The sequence below is a fragment of the Dermacentor andersoni genome, chromosome 10 (assembly GCF_023375885.2).
Source record: "Dermacentor andersoni chromosome 10, qqDerAnde1_hic_scaffold, whole genome shotgun sequence".
Taxonomy (NCBI): Eukaryota; Metazoa; Arthropoda; class Arachnida; order Ixodida; family Ixodidae; genus Dermacentor; species Dermacentor andersoni.
This window is the reverse complement of record NC_092823.1, coordinates 23584829-23605146: the sequence shown is the minus strand read 5'-3', so window position 1 is coordinate 23605146 and position 20318 is coordinate 23584829. Positions and strand designations below refer to the sequence as shown.

The 20318-nt window shown below is 44.8% G+C and overlaps 1 protein-coding gene and 1 long non-coding RNA gene across 2 annotated transcripts in view; both read right to left on the bottom strand.

Moving 5' to 3' along the window:
- The window catches only part of LOC129381955 (uncharacterized), a 79265-nt gene that overhangs the window by 19154 nt on the left and 39793 nt on the right, over window positions 1-20318 (bottom strand). The window lies entirely within an intron of this gene.
- On the bottom strand, window positions 10065-17169 carry LOC129381954 (uncharacterized). The gene is made up of 2 exons (XM_055065257.2): window positions 16777-17169; window positions 10065-11432 (listed from the first exon to the last, which is right to left on the bottom strand). Exons 1-2 carry the CDS (start codon window positions 17116-17118, stop codon window positions 10329-10331), a joined length of 1446 nt encoding a protein of 481 aa, XP_054921232.1. The 5' UTR covers window positions 17119-17169; the 3' UTR covers window positions 10065-10328.

Genomic DNA, 20318 nt, shown 5'->3' with positions numbered 1-20318 from the left:
AAAGATAAAAATTGTATATATAAACAGTGCATGAAAATGATGCAGCCCATAGCCACGTTATAGAAATCACTATGCTTGCCTTAGCACAGTAACTACAACAAAAAGAAGCACACATTTGCATTTATATGCGGATAAAAGCGCTGTGCCAAACAACCAACTAGCACTAAACATAACTAAATACAGGACATTTCACATAGGAAAACGAGAAAAATAATGAAAATTTCTGTGTATGGTTGTGTTACGTTATGTGAAAAATAGTTTTCCAACGTATTTGTGAAGTTCCCCGATTGAAGTACATCAACAGGGAGAGAACCCATTCGTTTATAGTACGCGGATAAAAACTATCCATGTGAGATTTTGTTTTAGCAAATAATGGCGTAAGGGAAAACTTGTGTCTACGTCTTGTTTTTCCTTAATTAAGAGGCGTTACATAATGAGGCATTTGAAGCCCGATTTTTCCATTTATGATGTTAAGTAAAAACTGGAGACGACTAACTTTACGCCTGTGTTCTACTGAAGTGATTTTATCCCGAATCATTAGTAACGACGAGGAATCCTCTCTTTTATATTTTCCAAAGACAAATCTAACGGCCTTCTTTGTACACGATCCAAATTCATGATGTCCTTTTTGGTATGAGGATCCCAAACAACCGCAGCCTATTCAAGTTTCGATCGCACGAATGTGTTATATGCTAAAATTCTTGTGTGAACCGGTGCCTTTTTAAGTTTTCTTTTCAAGAACCATAATTTGCGCAAAGCTGCTGAACATGTAAGGCAAATATGGTCTGACCAGGTGAATTTGTTAGTGAATGTGACGCCTAAGCATTTGTATTGTTCAACATCAGTTATTTTTGTGTCGTTTAGAACCTGAGAAAATATTCTAGGTTCCTTTTCATGTTACTGGCAGCAAGACTCTTTTATGTACATTTCATTCCATGCCCCAACGTTTACACCAATTGGAATTTGCAATAACGTTATTCAGCAAGCATGCGGGATCGTTTCGTGAAGCTATTTTTTAAATATGACACAGTCATCCGGAAATAACATATTATGCACATCATCGAGGATTTCGCCTATTGTATCATTAATATAGATCAAAGATAAAAGCGGTCCTAATATGTTGCCTTGCGGTACGCCCGAAGTTACCTGACGGACACTTGAGAAACATTTATTAATTTCTACGAACTGCTGCTGCCTGTGTCGGTGATAGGCTTGGATCCATGATATAATATTGAATGAAAGACCAATGCACTCGAGCTTGTAGAGTAATTTTCCGTAGGGTACCTTATCGAACGCTTTGCTGAAATCTAAAAAGAGCATGTCAACTTGTCCGGACCAGTCAAGTACTTCAGAGGTTTCATGAACGACTGACACAGGCTGAGTTGAAGTCGATAATCCCTATCTGAACTCATGCTGTAGTGGGGATAGGACATTGGGATCTGTCAAATACTGACGAATAAAGCCTGCAACAATGTGCTCTAATAATCTGCTGCATGTGCTTGTAATAGAAACAGGACGATAATTTGGCAATGGGAGGTGATCGCCCTTTTTATGAATTGGGACAACTCTTGCCTTACGCCAGCCTGATGGTGCCTCTGCTAAATGTAAGGATAATTTGAAAAAAAGTCTGTTAAGAATACACATATCTGTTCCGCATACCTTCGTAAAAACGCATTCGGAAGCTTGTCAGGGCCTGATTTCCTAACGTTGATATTAAGGAGCATTTACAAAACACCTTCTCGGAAAATTATTATATCACGTAAGACTGACCTATTTGTATTCGACCGTTCGAAATCATCCAGGTCAGAGAATACACTACCGAAGTAATCATTAAAATGCTCAGCAATTATGTGGGCATCTTCAATAATTTTACCATAATTGTTTATATTATGTTCTGCCTCTTTTGATTGGCTTAAATAGCGGCAAAGCTTCTGTGGAGCATTTGAAATGAAATCAGCAAGACTATGGCTGAAGATTCTTTCTCGTGCAGCTTTAACTTTTCCCTGTAATTCATTTTTAATTGTGTGACGTGCGAACTCCTTGTTTTTTTTTATGTTTTCGTTTCATTCTTTTCAGCTTCCGCCTAGTTTGGATGATATCTCTGTTGATCCAAGGCTTTGATAGAGGTTTCTAGACCTCCTTCAATGGAATAAATCTTTCAATACAATAAGTAACAGTCTCCCTGAATCTTTGCCATGAAAGTTCGACATTATCCTGCACAATGTTAAGGTGCAGGTTTTCACCGACCTACAGCGATGCTATGAAAGGGAGTTACACCGTGTAGCGGCTACACTAAATGTAAGTGCAACACAGGTTGGAAGCCCCGAATTGGTATTGGAACTTAATTATCAACAATTACAAAATAAATGTTACCTGCACATACCTTGTTTGGATAGATAACTCATTTGTACAGTTTTTAAAAAGTAATTCATACTTTTTGTTACTCGCATTTCATTATACTGACTATCTGTTAAAATTCAGCAAGGACCTTGTATGGCTGCTGCGGTAAAAGCAGATGCCAAGATGCTACTAGTTTGCGTGGGGGCTACCACTAAAACAAGCCTTGACCATGCTCAAGGGCTGCAGCAGTTGCTGTGTGCAAGCAAGGCTGTGAGCCAGCAAATAGATCCGTTGTTCTTCCAAATGTGTGAGAAATCCCTTATAACAGCGTCGCTGTCAGATGTGCACACTTCTCTGAAAGATTTGTTTACTTTTATCCTTCCCGAAAAGTTATGGAACGAAGCTTCCAAAAGGTGTCGTCTCAACGAGTCCACATGGTCTTTTATAATCCAGTCCAGCACTGTCTGTTCTTCGCCTTTAATTTTCAAAGTGGGTCCACAGGGCAGTTCTAAGGCTCTGTAAGCCTTTTTGCACCAGCAGCATTGTCCAGGTGGAATATCAGCAAGGAAGATTTGATGATGGCTGTCAGAAGCTTGCTTGTCATTATTCTGGCACTTTTGTTTCTTTTCTAATGACTTTGCTTTTTCTTTCAGTGGTATTGCGTTAGGAAAATTAAGCAAGATGTATGCTTGGAGGTAAGTGCTTGATGCGTAGCTTGCAAAGTGCACACTACAGCCTAAAGTCAATCGGTGCAAGGAATTGTGATGGGGTGCTGCTATTAAAGGGGCACGCACTTTCACCCACTCTTATAACCCGGGTACAATTCAATAGCACTTTACTATCCATGATGACTCCACCATGTTTGCCTTTCGGTGTGCACCTTGTTTAGGCACTTGTGGCAGGTTTCCATGTATTTTTGCTGTATTGCATAAAGTCTTGGCTGAAACCTGCAGCTGGTAACTTGTTTTCTATTCGTGCTGTTCGGTTTGTGCAAGTAACACATGGACAAGAAAGACTAAAAAATCAGCGCTTGTGTCGTCCATTTCTTCTTTGCATATGTGCTTATGCAATGAGGTTATTTTCCACAAAGCACTAGTTCGCTTATATTGTTTCCATCTTTCAGCTTCGAAACCAATATAATGTGTATTTCCCAGCGCGGAGCATCAATATTCAAAATTCTGAAATCGGCATACAAGCTGAGTCACGTGAACAGATTCTCCCATATCTTCCTGTAAAAGCGCGATCAATGTATAAAGAAATACTCCTATGATACCTGCGAAAGCTCCCTCAAAGTAAAAAGAAAAAAGTATTCCAATAATTCCTTGCGAAAGCTGATCGATGGATGTAAACATATACTCCCATATTTCCCCGCAAAAGCTCTTCTTTGGGTGCTAACATATTGACATGTGTACTTGTTTATCTTTTCCAGGTGACCGCTTGTCACCACATAGGAAGTGTTATCGGACCGCGCAGGACGCGCCTGCATGTGTCGGAAGTTTCTGGAAAGCTTTCGATGGTTCCAACCGCTGTCTGCCACTGAACCTTGTGTAATCTGATTGCATGTATGCGCGTCGCGAATAGTGTAGAACTTTGTGGAAGAGACACGAGTCCCAGCGATTACTGTGAAACATCCAACCACTGATGTATAAAAGCCAATGCGCCTGACCCGCTGATCAGATTTTCGACAATCGCTGAGTTTCTTCGCTGCTATCGTTGTTCTTTGAGTGTAGTCTGCTTTTGAGGGCACAAGGTAGCTTAATAAAACGCTAGTTTTGTGAATCACAGTTTTTCTGCCTTGTTCATCGTCACTACTACGTGACAATATACTTCAATAGTTCTCTGCAAAAGCTTCTCGATGGATGTGAATATATACTCCTATAGATCCTACCAAAAGCTCTTCGGTTGATGTAAACATATGATCCCATAATTCCCTGCACAAGTTCCTTGATGGAGGTAAACATATATTTCCATAATTGAATGCAAAAGCTCCTCGATAGATGTAAGCATATACTCCCAAGGTTACCTGCAAAAACTCCCCGATGGATGTAACCATATGCTCCCATAAGTCCATCGGAAACCTCCTATCAGCAGGGGAGTAAAGTTTTTGCCCTTCCTAACCGGAGTATATTAACCTTCCATCGGGGAATGCGCTACAGGAGAAGTCATTTACTCCCATCTAGGATCATTCTTCTGTAAAGTCGCGCGGCGCGTTCCTACCCTCTCAGAGCGCATGTGCGAGTGTCGCCCTCTCGCCGCGCGTGGGGCACGCGTCGTCGGCGTAGACGTCCGGGTCGATGATGTGTAACGTGGTGGTGTTGGGATAGCTATGTGTCTGTAGCAAGCGTAGCGTTAGCGCTTGCGTCCTGTTTAGTTTGTGGTATTGTCCCGTCAAGGCACTGGTCTGTCAACTCGGGAAAGCTCTGCCGATGCTCTTTCGTTTTTGATAGTGTATTAATTGATACATTGCGTTGCAGACAAAGCCGCTGTTGATTTTTTTAAATCTAAGTTGACTTCAAATACTTCACCTCGTATGTCCCTGCAGTTAGCTAGTGGTAGCTACTCCTTCCTCCGTGAATAACAATGCGAAAACACTATACGCCCAATGAGCATCGAAACCTGGGTCACTTTACGCTTTCTTGTTGAACCGAAACAGTGGTTACGAAAATTCACTGATAGATCGACAGGGTGAGGACGTCATCACAGTCACGTGTTCCCCGAAGAACTAATGAGAGGAGGGCTGAATTTCAAATCTCCATTTGTTGAGAGGGTCATGACGCCATATAGTCACGTGATATCCGATGCATTCAACAAGTATTTCCAATCCGTGTTTGTTTCCGATAACAACTTTATCCCGACACTTACCAATATAGTTTCTTCTGAAGGAATCAGTGACGTTGAGATAAACTGCGAAGGCATCCTCAACCTTATATTAAACCTGGATGTTAAGAAATGCACCGGTCCGGACGGGATACACAACGCGTTCCTTGTTCGTTATTCATTGTGGTCATCAAAATATCTCTCAGTCATATTCAGAAAGTCCTTATCATGGACCTTTTTCATGGAAGTTAGCCATAGTGCTCCCTCTTTATAAATCTGGAGATAAGCAGTGTTTGTCGAACTACAGACCAATTTCACTGACGTCACAGTCATGCAAAATGTTGGAACACATCATTCATAAGCACACCACGCTCTTTCTGGAATCAATTAATATACTGTCTAGCATGCAACATGGGTTTAGGCGCGGTTTTAGCACGTTGACGCAGCTAGTTGAGTTCATGCATGACATTTCATTTAAACGTGACGTAGGCAACCAGGTTGATGCCATTTTTATAGATTTCTCGAAGGCATTTGACACCGTTTCACATTCTAAACTTATTGCTGAACTTAATGCTGTACTGAATAATCCTCATTTGGTTAAGTGTATTTTAAGCTTTCTCTCATTTCGCTCTCAGTTCGTCTCTTACAGTTCGACTGACTCCGCTACTGTTGATGTGACATCAGGTGTGCCCCAAGGCTCCGTCCTTGGGCCGCTTCTTCTTTTATTATACATAAACGATTTGCCACTTCACTACTCTTCTAACACCCGTCTCTATGCTGATGACTGCGTTCTATATGAAGTGATTAAATCTTCTAATGATCATTATCACCTTCAACAGTCGTTTTCTAGGTTTTGCGATTGGTGTAACACTTGGCAAGTGATCATTAATTTCAATAAAACCGTTCTGATGTCTTTCTGCAGCAAATCTTCCCCCTCCCTTTTCAGTTACTCGTTCAATGGCCGTACAGTTGATAAGGTTTCTGATTATAAGTATCTTGGTGTCATGTTTACGCACAACATGTCATGGTCCAATCACATTGATTACATATGCAGTAAAGCACTAAAAAAATTAGGTTACTTGAGGCGAACGCTAACCCGATCTCCTAAAGACACAAAGTTACTAATGTATAAATCTCTAATCCGCCCTGTTCTTGATTATGCATGTGTAGTTTGGAGCCCGCATAAGCAGTTGGAGATTAATAAACTAGAGGCTATACAGAAAAAAAGCTGTGCGATTTATATGTCATCGTTACGATCGCGACTTTTCGCCCTCTTCAACACTTTCTTCCTTGAACCTAAACACGCTCTCTTCTCGTCGCCGTGTCGAATCATTAAAGTTCTTGCATTGCATTGTCAATTCTTTAGTTAGGCTCTTCGCGCCGGAATCATCAACGAGAAGACATCATGAACTAATCTTGACACCCTAATACGCACGTACTAACATCTTCAAATTCAGGTTTTTTCCCCGCTCAATCGAAGACTGGAATTCATTACCTGGGTCCATTCGCTCACGCTCATCCCAAATTTTTGCAACCGCCATCCCAGATGCATAATCGTGCTCACCCATGCCTGGCAGCATTTGTATAACTTCTTGTGTATTTTTCTTTCATCAGTGCTCTTTTGTAAAAGTGTTCACTTGTGTTTACCGCTTTATACTCCAATTCATTTTCTGTACCTTTTCTTAACCCACTCCTGCTATAGCGCAAATTGCGCTGCAGTATATATAAATGAAATAAAATAAGTAAAAATAAAATAAAATCCCAATTGCCAATCACAGGATGGCGCCAAATTTGAAATCACACTAGGTCAGGACTGATGACGTCATTACGGTAACGCGATCCCCAACGGACCAATCAGAGAACAGAGCCGAATTTGAAATTACGATTGGTCGATGACTTCAATCACGTGACCCCCAATGGACCAATCAGACGATGGCGCCATATTTCAATTTTAGCATTGTATGAGTGGTGCCGTCATGAAGGTCACGTGACATTCAACAGACCATTCAGCAGGCAGCGTCAACTTTTAAAATGCCATTGGTCGAAGCTGATGATGTCATCAAGGTCACGTGACCTGACCGACCAATCAGAGGAAGGCGCCGAATTTGAAATTACTATTTGTTGTGAAGGTGATGTAATTAACGTGACGTGACCTTCAGCGGACTGCAGCAATCAGAGGATAGTGCCATATTTTAGATGGAAAAATACCCCGAAAATCTGGCAGGGGGCCCGTCTCAACGGTTACCCTTGGCGGTACCAAATACAACGGTGAACGGGCGGGTTGCCTGCTAGCCAGAGATACTGCCAGAGCTGTAACGTTAGGCTGAATCACTCACTGCACTAGAGCTCTCGTAGTGATTTGAGCACAATGCATGAATTATCATTGTTACACAATTTGCATAGTTACCACACCAGGGGTTAACAAGCAACCGAAGAGCTCGAAATTGATAGCGTCCAAATAACAACCTCTAGAGGAAACGGCGAATTTCTCAAACAACAGACCCATGTGCGACATAGCCTCCCAACGAATTATCTGCGCGACAATGAGGCTTGTTGTAAGTAATGAGGAATCAGAATATAATTAAATATGTATGTTGAAGATTATTAAATGAAAATCCGTATACGTGAACGAGTGAAGGAAGACAGCATGTTATCGCATCTTCTCCGCCTCGATGTAATTGATCGTCCCTACATATTTTTTAAGACTAGAAAATGCGCCGAGCTAGTTGGTAGTGCAGCTTGTTTCAGGAAATTCATGATCTAAGTTTTGCACAAGAGGACACCTACGCGTCTGTGGCTCGATATGTGGTGACAGTGAAATACAGCGTATTCAAGTCTCGTATACCTCAATGCGCCCTACTACAACCTAATTCACTCTTAATCCACCGCTATCTACCAGAATCCACCCTATTGCAATAGAATTCGCCCTCAATTCAATGCAATCTACTCTTAATCCAACGTAATCTACCATGGTCCGCCCTTGATCTAATGTTATGCAACCTTAATCCAACGTCATCCACCTTAATTCGCCCCAATCCAACCTAATTCTCTCTTAATACACTGCAATCTATCAAATGTACCATTAGTGCAAGACAATCCACCGTAATTAGGCGTAATCCACTTCAATCCAACAAAATGCATCCTCAATCCAACGAAATCCACCTTTGACCATACACACTCCACCCTTAATCCAATGTCTTTGGAGGCATGGATGTTTGCGGCATGTCAAAGAAGCGCTTGTTCCTATTATAGGCATTCCGGTATGCCGTGCTGCCGTAGTTCTTGGCACGGCGCCGGCGGAATGCTTTCGGGAACGGCTGGCAGGTTCGGACAGTGTCTGCAATGTGAGCCTAGAAACGAGGCTGACATCGCATTTCGTTTCGCCTAAACGAAAATGACAGGACGGGCGTTGACACCAACAAAGTGGTGGCTCTTTGCTTGCTACTCCTATGCGCCAGTGCAGGGGGGAAGGCAAGGCCGCACTGAAGAGCCCTGTTTCCAACTGACCGTCAGCTGGATAACAGGTGAACGCCGCACTTGAAATTTATCAAGCGAGTGAAGCGGCGGTGAGGGCGAAGTTTCTCGTTAGTCGATGTACTCCCACCGCGGGCGCCCGATGGGGGAGCAGCGCCGTCGTGTGACCCTGTAGCCCCTCCTGCGCCCGGAGGCGTGGGCCACGTATTTTTGATCGCCATTGCACATTTCATGACGACGCTTTGGAATAAAAAAAGTTAACAGTAGCACTTGTCGGCTGCCGACGCTTTTTTTCGTGCCGAGTCTTTTTTCCGCAATCCTAAATCATGTGATATACGCACCAACTATGCCTTCTAAACGCCCTTTTAAAAGCCAAATTTTATCCCATAGTTGATGCCACATATGTCAAAACCGGTGCCATTAACAGAATTCGTGGATGGGACCACTATAATGGCTGTAATTATAAATAGCTATAATTCGCAAATTGTAAGCTGTGATCTAAATAAGCTAGCGAGACACGTAATTAGTGAAACGCTTTATCAAATAGGCATCTGATTGCCCGTAGACGTCATGTCCGCCTCGTCGAGTACTTTAGTTCAAGGGTAGAATTCTACTATCAGCCAAAATTAATTTTTCAAAATAGTGGCGCAGCTAACACAATGACTATACTTTCAAGATGATTCCCCTTTGTATGTGTGCCGTAAATTAAGATTAGAAAATAAAACGAAGTACCTGTAAGTAAAACAAGTCCATGCGATAGGAATTGCGTTAATATGCACGGATTGTTTCGTCGGAAATGCAAGCTTTTTGTTTCATCACAGAAGGCATGGTCTCTAAGGTTTCGCGGTTTGGCTAATATGTAAAAAAAAACGGCCGTGGCTTAGCTTGGTTAAGCCTGGTGATTGCGAAGCAATAGTGTGTTATTCTCGGATCAGCTGGTAGTATGGCTGGTGGTAGTCTTGGGTTATGCTAGTGTTACGGCTTACAGTGAATCATCTAAGCACCAGCACGTCCAGGTGCATCTCGGACTTGAGCACGCCGTTGGCGAACGCCCGTATCGAGCTGAAGGACGAGAGGTCCAAGCAGCGCATGACGACGTTCTCGATGCTCGACACGCACCGAACGTCCGCGGCTGCGAGGAGGCCGCTGCTGATGTCGCGACACGCCAGGATGACTCGGGCGCCGCGCCGCGCCCCTGGTGAGAGGAGCGGGAGTCAGGCCACCGTTAGTGGCTACCGCCTCGCCTCGCCTCGCGACGGAGTGAGATGGGGCCCCGTTTTTACACAGCTGGTGTGACGTCACTCTAGGTCACGTGGTGTGACGTCACGCAGCGAGGTCACGCTAAAGGTGAATGGTGCCTACCACCGCCTCGCCACGGAACGGGCTGAAGTGCGACTTAACGTAGTATTGCTTCGCAATAAAAGAACTGTAAATATCAACCATGACAAATTTTTTTAATTATCTCCGACTGCGAATCACCCACACAGAAACAGTTCCGAATGAAACAATACACAGATGAAAGGCAATTTTATAAACTCACACTAAAGCGATGTCGGGTAGATAAGTACACATTGAAAAATTATTGAAAAAAACGAAGCTTTACTTTCTTTTCAACGAAGGCATTTGGAAGAGCGAAATTTGTTTCCAGAAAATAAAACGACATGTGTATTTAATGAAATACGCAAAATTCTCCTCATTTATTCTGCTACGGGCTTCGGAAGAAGCTCCCACACTACGTGAAGCTTGTCCTCCGTGACGTACCCTTCACGTTCCAGATCATTTAGGCTAAATGAAGTGGATGTGGCGTAACCGCCATCGTTGGCTGTATCTTCGGGTCTTCCAAAGTACTGAAGGTCACCGTTAGTGTTCCACACCTTCTGGCACAGTTTGCTTTGGGATGGATGCTTGACGGTCACCCGAATGTTCTGACTGAAAGGCCACTGAAGAAATTCATCGATCACTCCCTTGTGCAGCTGAAAACGAGGATGCAGAAACAGATGATCTCCCTCTTTTCTGAAGTACACTCCTGGCAACACGTGATAACCAGATAGGTATATTTTTTCTTCCGTGCAACGATGAAAGCCTTGAGCATTTGCGCTGTTTTTCATTGCTTCGTATCCCTTAGCCATGAACTCATATCGATTAATGTTTATTGTGTGTAAGGCCAGTTCTTTATTCAATGTGCCCTGTGCTTTCTTCTCAGGGTCCTTCGCTCCACCAATACCAGCAACACTTCCTACGCAATTTATGGAGACTGTCCTTGCGGTGTCCTGCAACACTTCCTTCAGCTCTTTTATTGAATCCGTTAAGGTTCCTGCAAGCACACGTGTCTCTTCGCTGTGGTCAATCAATCTTTTCTCGACTGAAGATAACGTAACTGTAGATTGTGAAGTAAGGTGATCCAAGGTACTATTTCCGCTTGGCCTTTGTAGCAGTGCTTCTTTGACCGTGTTCATGCAATGTGAAATCTCATTTAGCCGGTCATTTTGGACAATATGATCACTAATTACTTCGTCTAGCCTGTCTTTAATTTCAACTCCTCGCACGTCTAAGCTTGCATTCAGAGCCATCATCACTGCTTTTTCGTCAATGTGTGACTTTTCTACAGCACCGGACGTCAGAGACCCCGCATAGTCTCGGCATTTGCTCTGTAAATGCGCGGACACATTACTACGCAGCACCAGCTTTGAACATTTAGGGCACGACGTAGCGTGGTGCTCACAGTCATTGCAAAAATGCTTGTTCAACTCTGATGCAGGCAAAACAACGTCGCAGCCGCGTTCTTCATTCCAACATTTGATCTGAAATGAAAGAAAAAAGAGCGTTTAAGCAATTTTCCATCGGATCTTCATATTATTTTCCATTTTAACATATTCTATGTTATTTGATGCATTCGAACTTGCTGTCACACGGGCACTAAATAATATTCTTTTAAGATGTTGACCATACTGCAGACAGAAATGGTTCGGAAGAAAGAAGAAATGCGGCAGCGACAACCTCATTTGAGTGCGACATTACACGAACTATTGCTATTTGGCTTAAAGAAGGATTTTCACTAATCGTGTTAATTTTCAGGAGCGAAACGGCGACGCCACTTGTATCGTGTGTGCAAAGTGGTGGTATTTACATTGCGAAAGAGAGTGGTTCTTGAAGGTGAAATATATTAGTACGTCGAGGTAACTTCGTTTGCTCCGATTGGGTGGCGTTGCGTTCACGTTCAGCAATCCGTTTTCGTTCCGGTAGGCCGCTGAAATCCTCAGGTGTCTCAGCCGCTTAACGACAAGGAGCGGTTTGGTATAGTTACGTATGCGTTTATCGAACTCGGCTGGGGTGAGAAGCTGCGTGAGAAGAAAAAAGAATTGCGGAAAACGCGTATGTAAAGCGATGTGTAGACTACGAAGGTAACAGGGTGCACGGAATAAATATTTTAATTCAGAGAATTATACTCCTACGGCGCTACTGCCACAAGGACGCAAATATGGACAGATACCCCAGAACAGAAGCGGGCTACGACTCGAATTGTTACTTGAAGAACTCTAGCCTTTATATATCCATCCCTGTAGTGACCTGCGTACACAAATCCATCTACATGACAGTCATTCTCCATCATGCAAGAAAGTATATTTCTTATTCTGATTCCGCCAAAGACATCATACTTACGCAGCTACATTCAACGTTTCTATTATAAATAATGCCTGTATTATTTCTCTTTTAGTTTTGAGTTTTCCTAAAAACGTAGTCTTCTAAAACATAGGAGTGCATGGGCACCTATTCTAATGGGCTCGCTAAATGCCTTTCATGCCCATTCTTCACAGTATAGCAGTACTGACATGCTCGACCATTGAAACACTGTTCCGCTTGTGCTATAGATACCTATCCACAGCTATGTGGTATCTGGGAAATGACGTTGCGCTTACGGTCTGTAAACCTTGTTTTACAATTGGTGGTGCACTAGGGCTGATCGTATTCGTCCAGTCGATTGCACACACTACACCGCTTGCAAGGGGCACTGGAAAGTAAATTCTCAATATGACGGTTGGATACTTTCCTCAAGTTGTGCGATAACATCACTGCACTGGTCTCTTGTGTTTTTATTCGCGCGCTGGTTCACAACTTCTGCCTTTTTCTTTTTGCTAGATGGTTTCAAATACTGAAGTGATGAGGCAACGAGGAAAAGCTGCTTCCTGTAACCATGATGTCAATATTGGGAAAAAGAAAAACACTGCTCGATCTCGTGATCGCATGCGTGCGTCAGTGCTGCCCTAACAAACATAGCCGACAGGATACTGACGCGGACAAGCCCAAACGTTCAACAGAATTTTATTTCGGTCAGAGGCGTAAATACAAGGAGTCTACTAGAAATTCGAAATCAAGCAAGAAAGATATGGGTTCATCTGGTTTCAATGGCTTTATTTATGGTTGTTACTTCATTGTACATGAGCGGTGAACTCCTTATAATAATGTCTCTGACACAAGAAACAATTTAGTTGAAAGACTGCTTGTCCGTGTCGATATCCTCTGGTGATACAGCTCCGCACGCACTGCATCGAGGAGCTTCCAAGTGCGGTGTTTCAAATCTGGTGTTATCTAATGTCTCTCTAACTGGACTGGAGAAGTACATTCTCACGGCGGCTGAAATCTCTTTATATGCAGATGACATCTGGATATGGTGCTGTGGTCCTAACAGATGCGCCCTACTGACAAGTTTCCAGAAAGCTATCAATTACATTAAAACATTTCTATTTGCGCAACGTCTAACGATGTCACCAGAAACGCGTGCCGCCGTTCCTTTCACTAGGCGTGATGTCTCGTGCTGTCCGATGCGGTACGTGTCAAGTTTCTGGGGGTGACAATCGACAGACTAATGACATGCACACCGCATATTCGAATTCTGAGAGCAAGAATTGTGTGACACGCGAGCACATTCAGTATCCAATCACGCAACGCTGGGGGCAGCTCTGTAAATTCTCTGTCACGCATGGGAAGGCTCTCTGGGAAGGTTTCCTACGATGCAGCCTACCTGTGCTAAAGGGGATTTCCTAAATCGACACAAAGGCGCTCACTGGTGTGCAAGCAAAAGTCCGGACAGTGTGCCTTGGCCTGCCGAAAAAGACATCAACTGTAAGAACCCTTGTAAAAAGGAGACGCCTATCGGTTCCGGTGCTTCTGCAGCAGGAGTTTCTTAGAGTACACATGCACTTTGCTTCCACAGTACCCGGTTATCCGCTTGTTAAAGACAGCGGTACTGTGGTGCGGAGCTTGCTCCCGCTCTTGCGGCCTACGTGCTTTAACAAAACATTGTATATATATATATATATATATATATGTGAATGTATATATGTATGTATGAATGTGTGAATGTATGAATGTATGTGTGAATGTATGAATGTATGTGTGAATGTATGAATGTATGAATGTATGTATGAATGTATGAATGTATGTATGAATGTATGAATGTATGTATGAATGTATGAATGTATGAATGTATGTATGAATGTATGAATGTATGTATGAATGTATGTATGAATGAATGTATGAATGAATGTATGAATGTATGAATGTATGTATGAATGTATGTATGAATGTATGTATGAATGTATGAATGTATGTATGAATGTATGTATGAATGTATGAATGTATGTATGAATGTATGTATGAATGTATGTATGAATGTATGTATGAATGTATGAATGTATGTATGAATGTATGAATGTATGTATGAATGTATGTATGAATGTATGTATGAATGTATGTATGAATGTATGTATGAATGTATGTATATATGTGTGTATGAGTGTGTGTGTGTATGAGTGTGTGTGTGTGTGTGTGTATGAGTGTGTGTGTGTGTGTGTGTGTGTGTGTGTGTGTGTGTATGCGCGCGCGTGTGTGTGTGTGTGTATGCGCGCGCGTGTGTGTGTGTGTATGCGCGTGTGTGTGTGTGTATGCGCGTGTGTGTGTGTGTGTGTATGCGCGTGTGTGTGTGTGTGTGTATGCGCGTGTGTGTGTGTGTGTATGCGCGTGTGTGTGTGTGTGTGTATGCGCGTGTGTGTGTGTGTGTGTATGCGCGTGTGTGTGTGTGTGTGTATGCGCGTGTGTGTGTGTGTGTGTATGCGCGTGTGTGTGTGTGTGTGTATGCGCGTGTGTGTGTGTGTGTGTATGCGCGTGTGTGTGTGTGTGTGTATGCGCGTGTGTGTGTGTGTGTGTATGCGCGTGTGTGTGTGTGTGTGTATGCGCGTGTGTGTGTGTGTGTGTATGCGCGTGTGTGTGTGTGTGTATGCGCGTGTGTGTGTGTGTGTGTGTATGCGCGTGTGTGTGTGTGTATGCGCGTGTGTGTGTGTGTGTGTATGCGTGTGTGTGTGTGTGTGTGTATGCGCGTGTGTGTGTGTGTGTGTGTATGCGCGTGTGTGTGTGTGTGTGTATGCGCGTGTGTGTGTGTGTGTATGCGCGTGTGTGTGTGTGTGTATGCGCGTGTGTGTGTGTGTGTATGCGCGTGTGTGTGTGTGTGTATGCGCGTGTGTGTGTGTGTGTATGCGCGTGTGTGTGTATGCGCGTGTGTGTGTATGCGCGTGTGTGTGTGTGTGTATGCGCGTGTGTGTGTGTGTGTATGCGCGTGTGTGTGTATGCGCGTGTGTGTGTGTGTGTATGCGCGTGTGTGTGTATGCGCGCGCGTGTGTGTGTATGCGCGTGTGTGTGTGCATGCGCGTGTGTGTGTGCATGCGCGTGTGTGTGTGCATGCGCGTGTGTGTGTGTATGCGCGTGTGTGTGTGTGTGTGCGTGTGTGTGTGTGTGTGCGTGTGTGTGTGTGTGTGTGACTGTTGCGCTGTTAAGTTTGTATTACTGTACATATGATGATCGTCACCCAGTACCTAAGCATGTCGGGCGAACAGTCAGGTTAACATCAAAATATCGTTAAAACATAAAAATTAAAATTAAATTATGGATTTTTACGGGACAGAACTACGAGGCAATTATGAGCCAATTAGAAGACCTTGGGGTTTTTTCACGTGCATTCGTTCCCCTTGAAAGGCAGCTGCCACTGCAGCGAAGCCACTAAGCAACCACGGCGGGTGATCAGCGGTGGTGCGGCTGCCGGCAACGCCAGAGCGTAGCCACTGCGACCACACCTCTGCTACGAATTGGCCACATCACTGTGTGACTGCTGCAAATCACAGAAGTGGGTCGCGGACCCATCCTTTGTGTGGCACGGAGATTTTCCGATTGGCGAGCGTAGCCGGCCGATTCTCCGCAAACAGGTTCCGGTGAGCTGCCGTGCCGCTAACGTGGACGAACATTAAAAACGCTCCCATTCCACGGTAAACTTGTAGACGCACACCCATGCCATTGAGGGCTTCGTTATCACAGCTTCGGCTGACGATTAAATATACGATGGAAGAGTTATTCTCCGCGATACTCATTTGCAAAGCGTTGCGAGTCCAACGCAGATGGAGCAATCCCAGACAAGCCGACAGCCACACAATCCTGGCATCACACTTGAAATGTTAAACACTGTAGTTGTATGTGGTTTCTTAGAGAAGAACAGCAAATATTACAGTGCACTTTCGCAAATCAGTATGTCTATTTATGATTAAGGCACGCAACCTAGCGTCCTTCGCGGTGTAAGAACAGTTGTAGAAAAAAGGTCGGAGAACAAAACACGGGAAATACAAGAAAACTTCGACACGCCTGCGTTAAAATGCGCGATGAAAACGAAAGTAATTCACCCTATGCCGCACTAACGGATGCGAGTAAGCATACCCGAATAGAAGGGCAGTTCATGAATCAATAGCGCTGCCGCATACTCGCTGCTTGCTACGCGGAACGTACCCGATTGGCACGAGTTCCCACAGCTTTAAGTCAGTAGCAAGCGAGACGTACTTTCAAAAATTATAGCGATTTAAAAGTAGCATAAGATACATACAAACAACAGCGTCAAAATATTTTGCTTCTCTTCACGGTTTCCCCGCCTATGTAATATTTCCATATTTCCTTTCATCTAGCTTACACGTGATTCCTCCGCTCTAACAGCAAATGACCATAATTTCTAAAAAAGCATGACCACTTTACTTTCCAAATGTATTCGATTAACTTTGCTAAAATAATCTGGATAACACTGACACACGAATACGTTTGCTCGTCCTCTCTTACCTTGCGCCTCAGCAGGTATTCCAAAGGAAATTCTCTCGACTCAGCGTCCTCTGGAAGAAATTGGTCACCGTCGAGTAGACAGGCGTGTCCGTCGTCGAGTAAGCACTGTTCGTAGCAGCTTATGCAGAGCACGTCTCGACAGGGCAGAAAAACGGTCTTTCTGGGCAGCACGCCACACGCGTCACATATTCTGTGAGCAGGAACAGGCTCGAGGAAATGCAAAGGTCTCCAGTCCAGTTCCTCGGTAAAACCGCACAGCGTGTACACCTTGCCTTGAGAAGCCATGAGGAACGGCGCATACGTCGACTGCGAAACGCCGTGCCAACAATTCTGCGGAAACATGGAAGCCTTGCCAGTGCGCTATATAATCTCAGCTGTTGCCAAGACTACTATCACACTGATAATGGTACGGCCAGTTCCTGACTGTTCACGGTGCCGCTCGCGAACTAGAGATGTAACGGCGTGGAAATTATCTACCCGCCTAGCTGCGTAAATGTTGCTACCGACAATTTTATCGCCTTTTTCGTATTGGCGATATTTAGTAAAGGTCGCGAACCGTTAAAGGCCGTGGAAAAATAATTTACTGACGCGTCAAGGGGCAGGCTACGATGGAAGCGCGACTAACTGCGAAATGAAGAAACAATTGGACGAAGAGAATAATATCTTGCAGAGACCGTCCGGATATTTTTAAACAGAAGCTTTCTTTCCAAACCACCTCTGTGATTCCTCACTGTGGCTGCTGGATGTTCCAGCTGACTTGCGAATAGGGCAATCCTTAAAATAATATTTAAACTATTTGCCCATTGTGGGATCGAACCACTGTCCCCCAACTAAAGCAGCCTAATGTTCTATTCATTAGGCTACAAGATTTCCTTCGAAACCACAACCTGGCACTACCATTACGCCCAATCGCACGTACACATCGATGTCAGGAAGGCCAATTGAGCTTGATCACCGTGTGTGTCCAATTGCGCAGGACGGCTGCGTGAGGAAACATTCCCGCTCGCCTGTTTCCTTGGCGCCAGACACGTAGGAATAAACTGGGCAAATCTATGTAATTTAAACAACAGCTTCAAGCACGCCTCCAATCACTCATGCCCCTGCCACACGGGTCATACGGGCAAGCTTGAGTGCACTTTGATCGAGTGCATTTAGCCGCTAGTGTCATTCGCAGGCTTCTGCACGGGAACGCTTAGGGACAATTACAGCATAGTGCACTCGTCCTCGAGTGTGCTTGGCGAACACACTGCGCGGTGCCGAAGTGTGTAGCATCGTTATTCGTGTAGCCTCGCTCTATTCGAATGCAAAAGCCGATTTCCAATGCCTCTTGCCCCCGCGTTAGTCCAGTGGCTGCGGCATTGGGCTGCTGAGCCCGCGGTAGCGGGTTCAATCTGGGCTACGGCTGCCGAATTTTAATGGGGGTGAAATGCGACGCGTCCGTGTACCCTGCATTGTTTGTACGTTAATGTGACCCCACTGGTCCAAATTCTTCCGCATTCCGCCTCCACTAAGTGCCTCATAAGGCGATCACGATTATCGCACTTTACACCCCGCAATGTTTGTTCATAGAGATTGGAGTAATTCTAGGTTAAGTGTCCCAGACATGTCTTTAGACCATCTCAGATATTGCTCGGAAAATTCGGCCAACTCCACTAGTCCTAAAACTGCTTTCACCAATTTTATCACACGGAAAAAAAAGCTCCGCCAATCCACTCCTATGAGGGTGGCTGTACAGCGAATCTGTAGATATGTTACGCCTAATATAGGGCAACGTGAAAAAAAAAAAAAACAATCCTCCCATGATCTTCGGCCATTACGCAAATTGCTCTTCATAGTGACATATGACACAAACACACGTTTCCATGCAGTTTACAAGATCTCTACTTTATTTATTAGTTTAAAATTACTGCAAAAACCACTTTGTGGTCCTTATGATACACAAATATGATTTCCGTTCTTATGCGAGAAATGTCTTTGTCCAGAGGTAAATGGATCCATGACGCGTGTACGACAGTGAGTAGAATGGGATCGTTGAAGTGTCTGAGGCCAAGGTCTTCCAGCAAGCGGCTGAACCACTGCGTTGTTTCCCGTTTCCGGTTTACATTAAAGTATCCGACAACGATCACCGGCGAGGGTTTGGCGGCAGCGCACGTTGCTCAACGCGGAAGGACGCACGCCTCTGAACAAATCATGCGGTTTGACGACTGTTTTCACTTGGGCGTTTCGTACTGAAACGAAAGCTTTGCTGCATGTTCGCTTTACGCATCTGCCTTACAGGTTCATTACCCATTCCTCCTCGCCCTGTACAGCAGCTGGCATCGGCGCACTGGACTTTCTGTCGACGTGACGGACACAGAAAAGTCCCGGGATCCTAGGTAGAGAGACCTTGGCTGTAAATGAATTCACCGGCGATCGCGATACCCCGTAATGCGAGATCTGAGCCCAGCTCTATACACGTTCTTATTTCACGTTATATTGGCTTTCGCGGTCAATCCGTGTCGTGCGGCATGTTGCAAACGGAGTGTAGTGTGGCGTGACTGCCTCGCTGATCACCCAAGCAGCGCTTGAGTGACCGGTGGGCGGGATTTGCAGCAGCCTTCGCCGACAGACGTCGAAGACGCGCACTACTCTGGCGCCAGCTCGTAGCCGTCGTCACCGCTGTGCACCTCTTTTACGACAATACGCTTTTCTTCTCTCGCTGTCGCCGTACTCTCACCCGCTTTCCTCCTCATGCTTCCGCTGTGCCCTCCTCCGCTTTCAACTTCGCACTCTCGTCCCTCTCACAACATTTTTCGCCCCGCGCTGCGCTCTACGGTCGCTCTTTCCTCTGCTGCGATGGTTCGCTCGGTTATGCTGACACCTCGCTCGCCGCAGAAACGGGTGCCTAAAAGCTGCGCTCTAAAATTTTCTTCCATCGTGACGTGCTTTGATATTTTTCTGCAACACGCAAAGCATGGTGGCGAAAAAAAATTGGAGGACGCTTAAGCTTCGCCTTCAAGAGTGGAACGCGATAGCGTTATCGCATCCCGTCGCGATCGGCAGAGATAGCCGGGCCCCCACGCGCCATTAAGGCGGACGCGGTCATGGGGCGAGTGGCGCGCGACGTGTCGGGGCAGCGCCGTATATTGCGAGCAGGGGGTCTTCTGTGTTTGCCGCAAGATGGCCCTGCGTGGCGCAGAGCGTAGAAGAAATTTAGCGGATACGTACTTCGCTACTCGTGAAACTGCGACTTCTGTAAGTTACATAGTTATGATTACCGGTATACACCGCTGTATAACTTTCTACGGCACGTTTCTAAGACAACACCGCATTCACTAGATGTGATTTTGTCCTGTTTTGAAGGAACGAACTCGTGGATGGATGGAGACGCTGAGTGGTAGCGTCTCCGTCTCACACTCCGGAGACCCTGGTTCGATTCCCACCAGCCCATCTTGTAAAATGTTTTTTTATTTATGAAGTGCCTTCTGGGATTTATCGCTCGCGGCCTACGCCGCAGACGCCGACGACACCGGCTTTTCTGCCCCACGAGCTCCTTAACGCTG

Bases quoted from the DNA above. Each gene is read 5' to 3' on its own strand.
- LOC129381954 (XM_055065257.2), bottom strand. From the start codon at position 17,118: ATGTTTCCGCAGAATTGTTGGCACGGCGTTTCGCAGTCGACGTATGCG. The intron at 11,433-16,776 runs GTAAGAGAGGAC...CTTTCATTTCAG, and splicing joins AATACCTGCTGAGGCGCAAG to ATCAAATGTTGGAATGAAGA.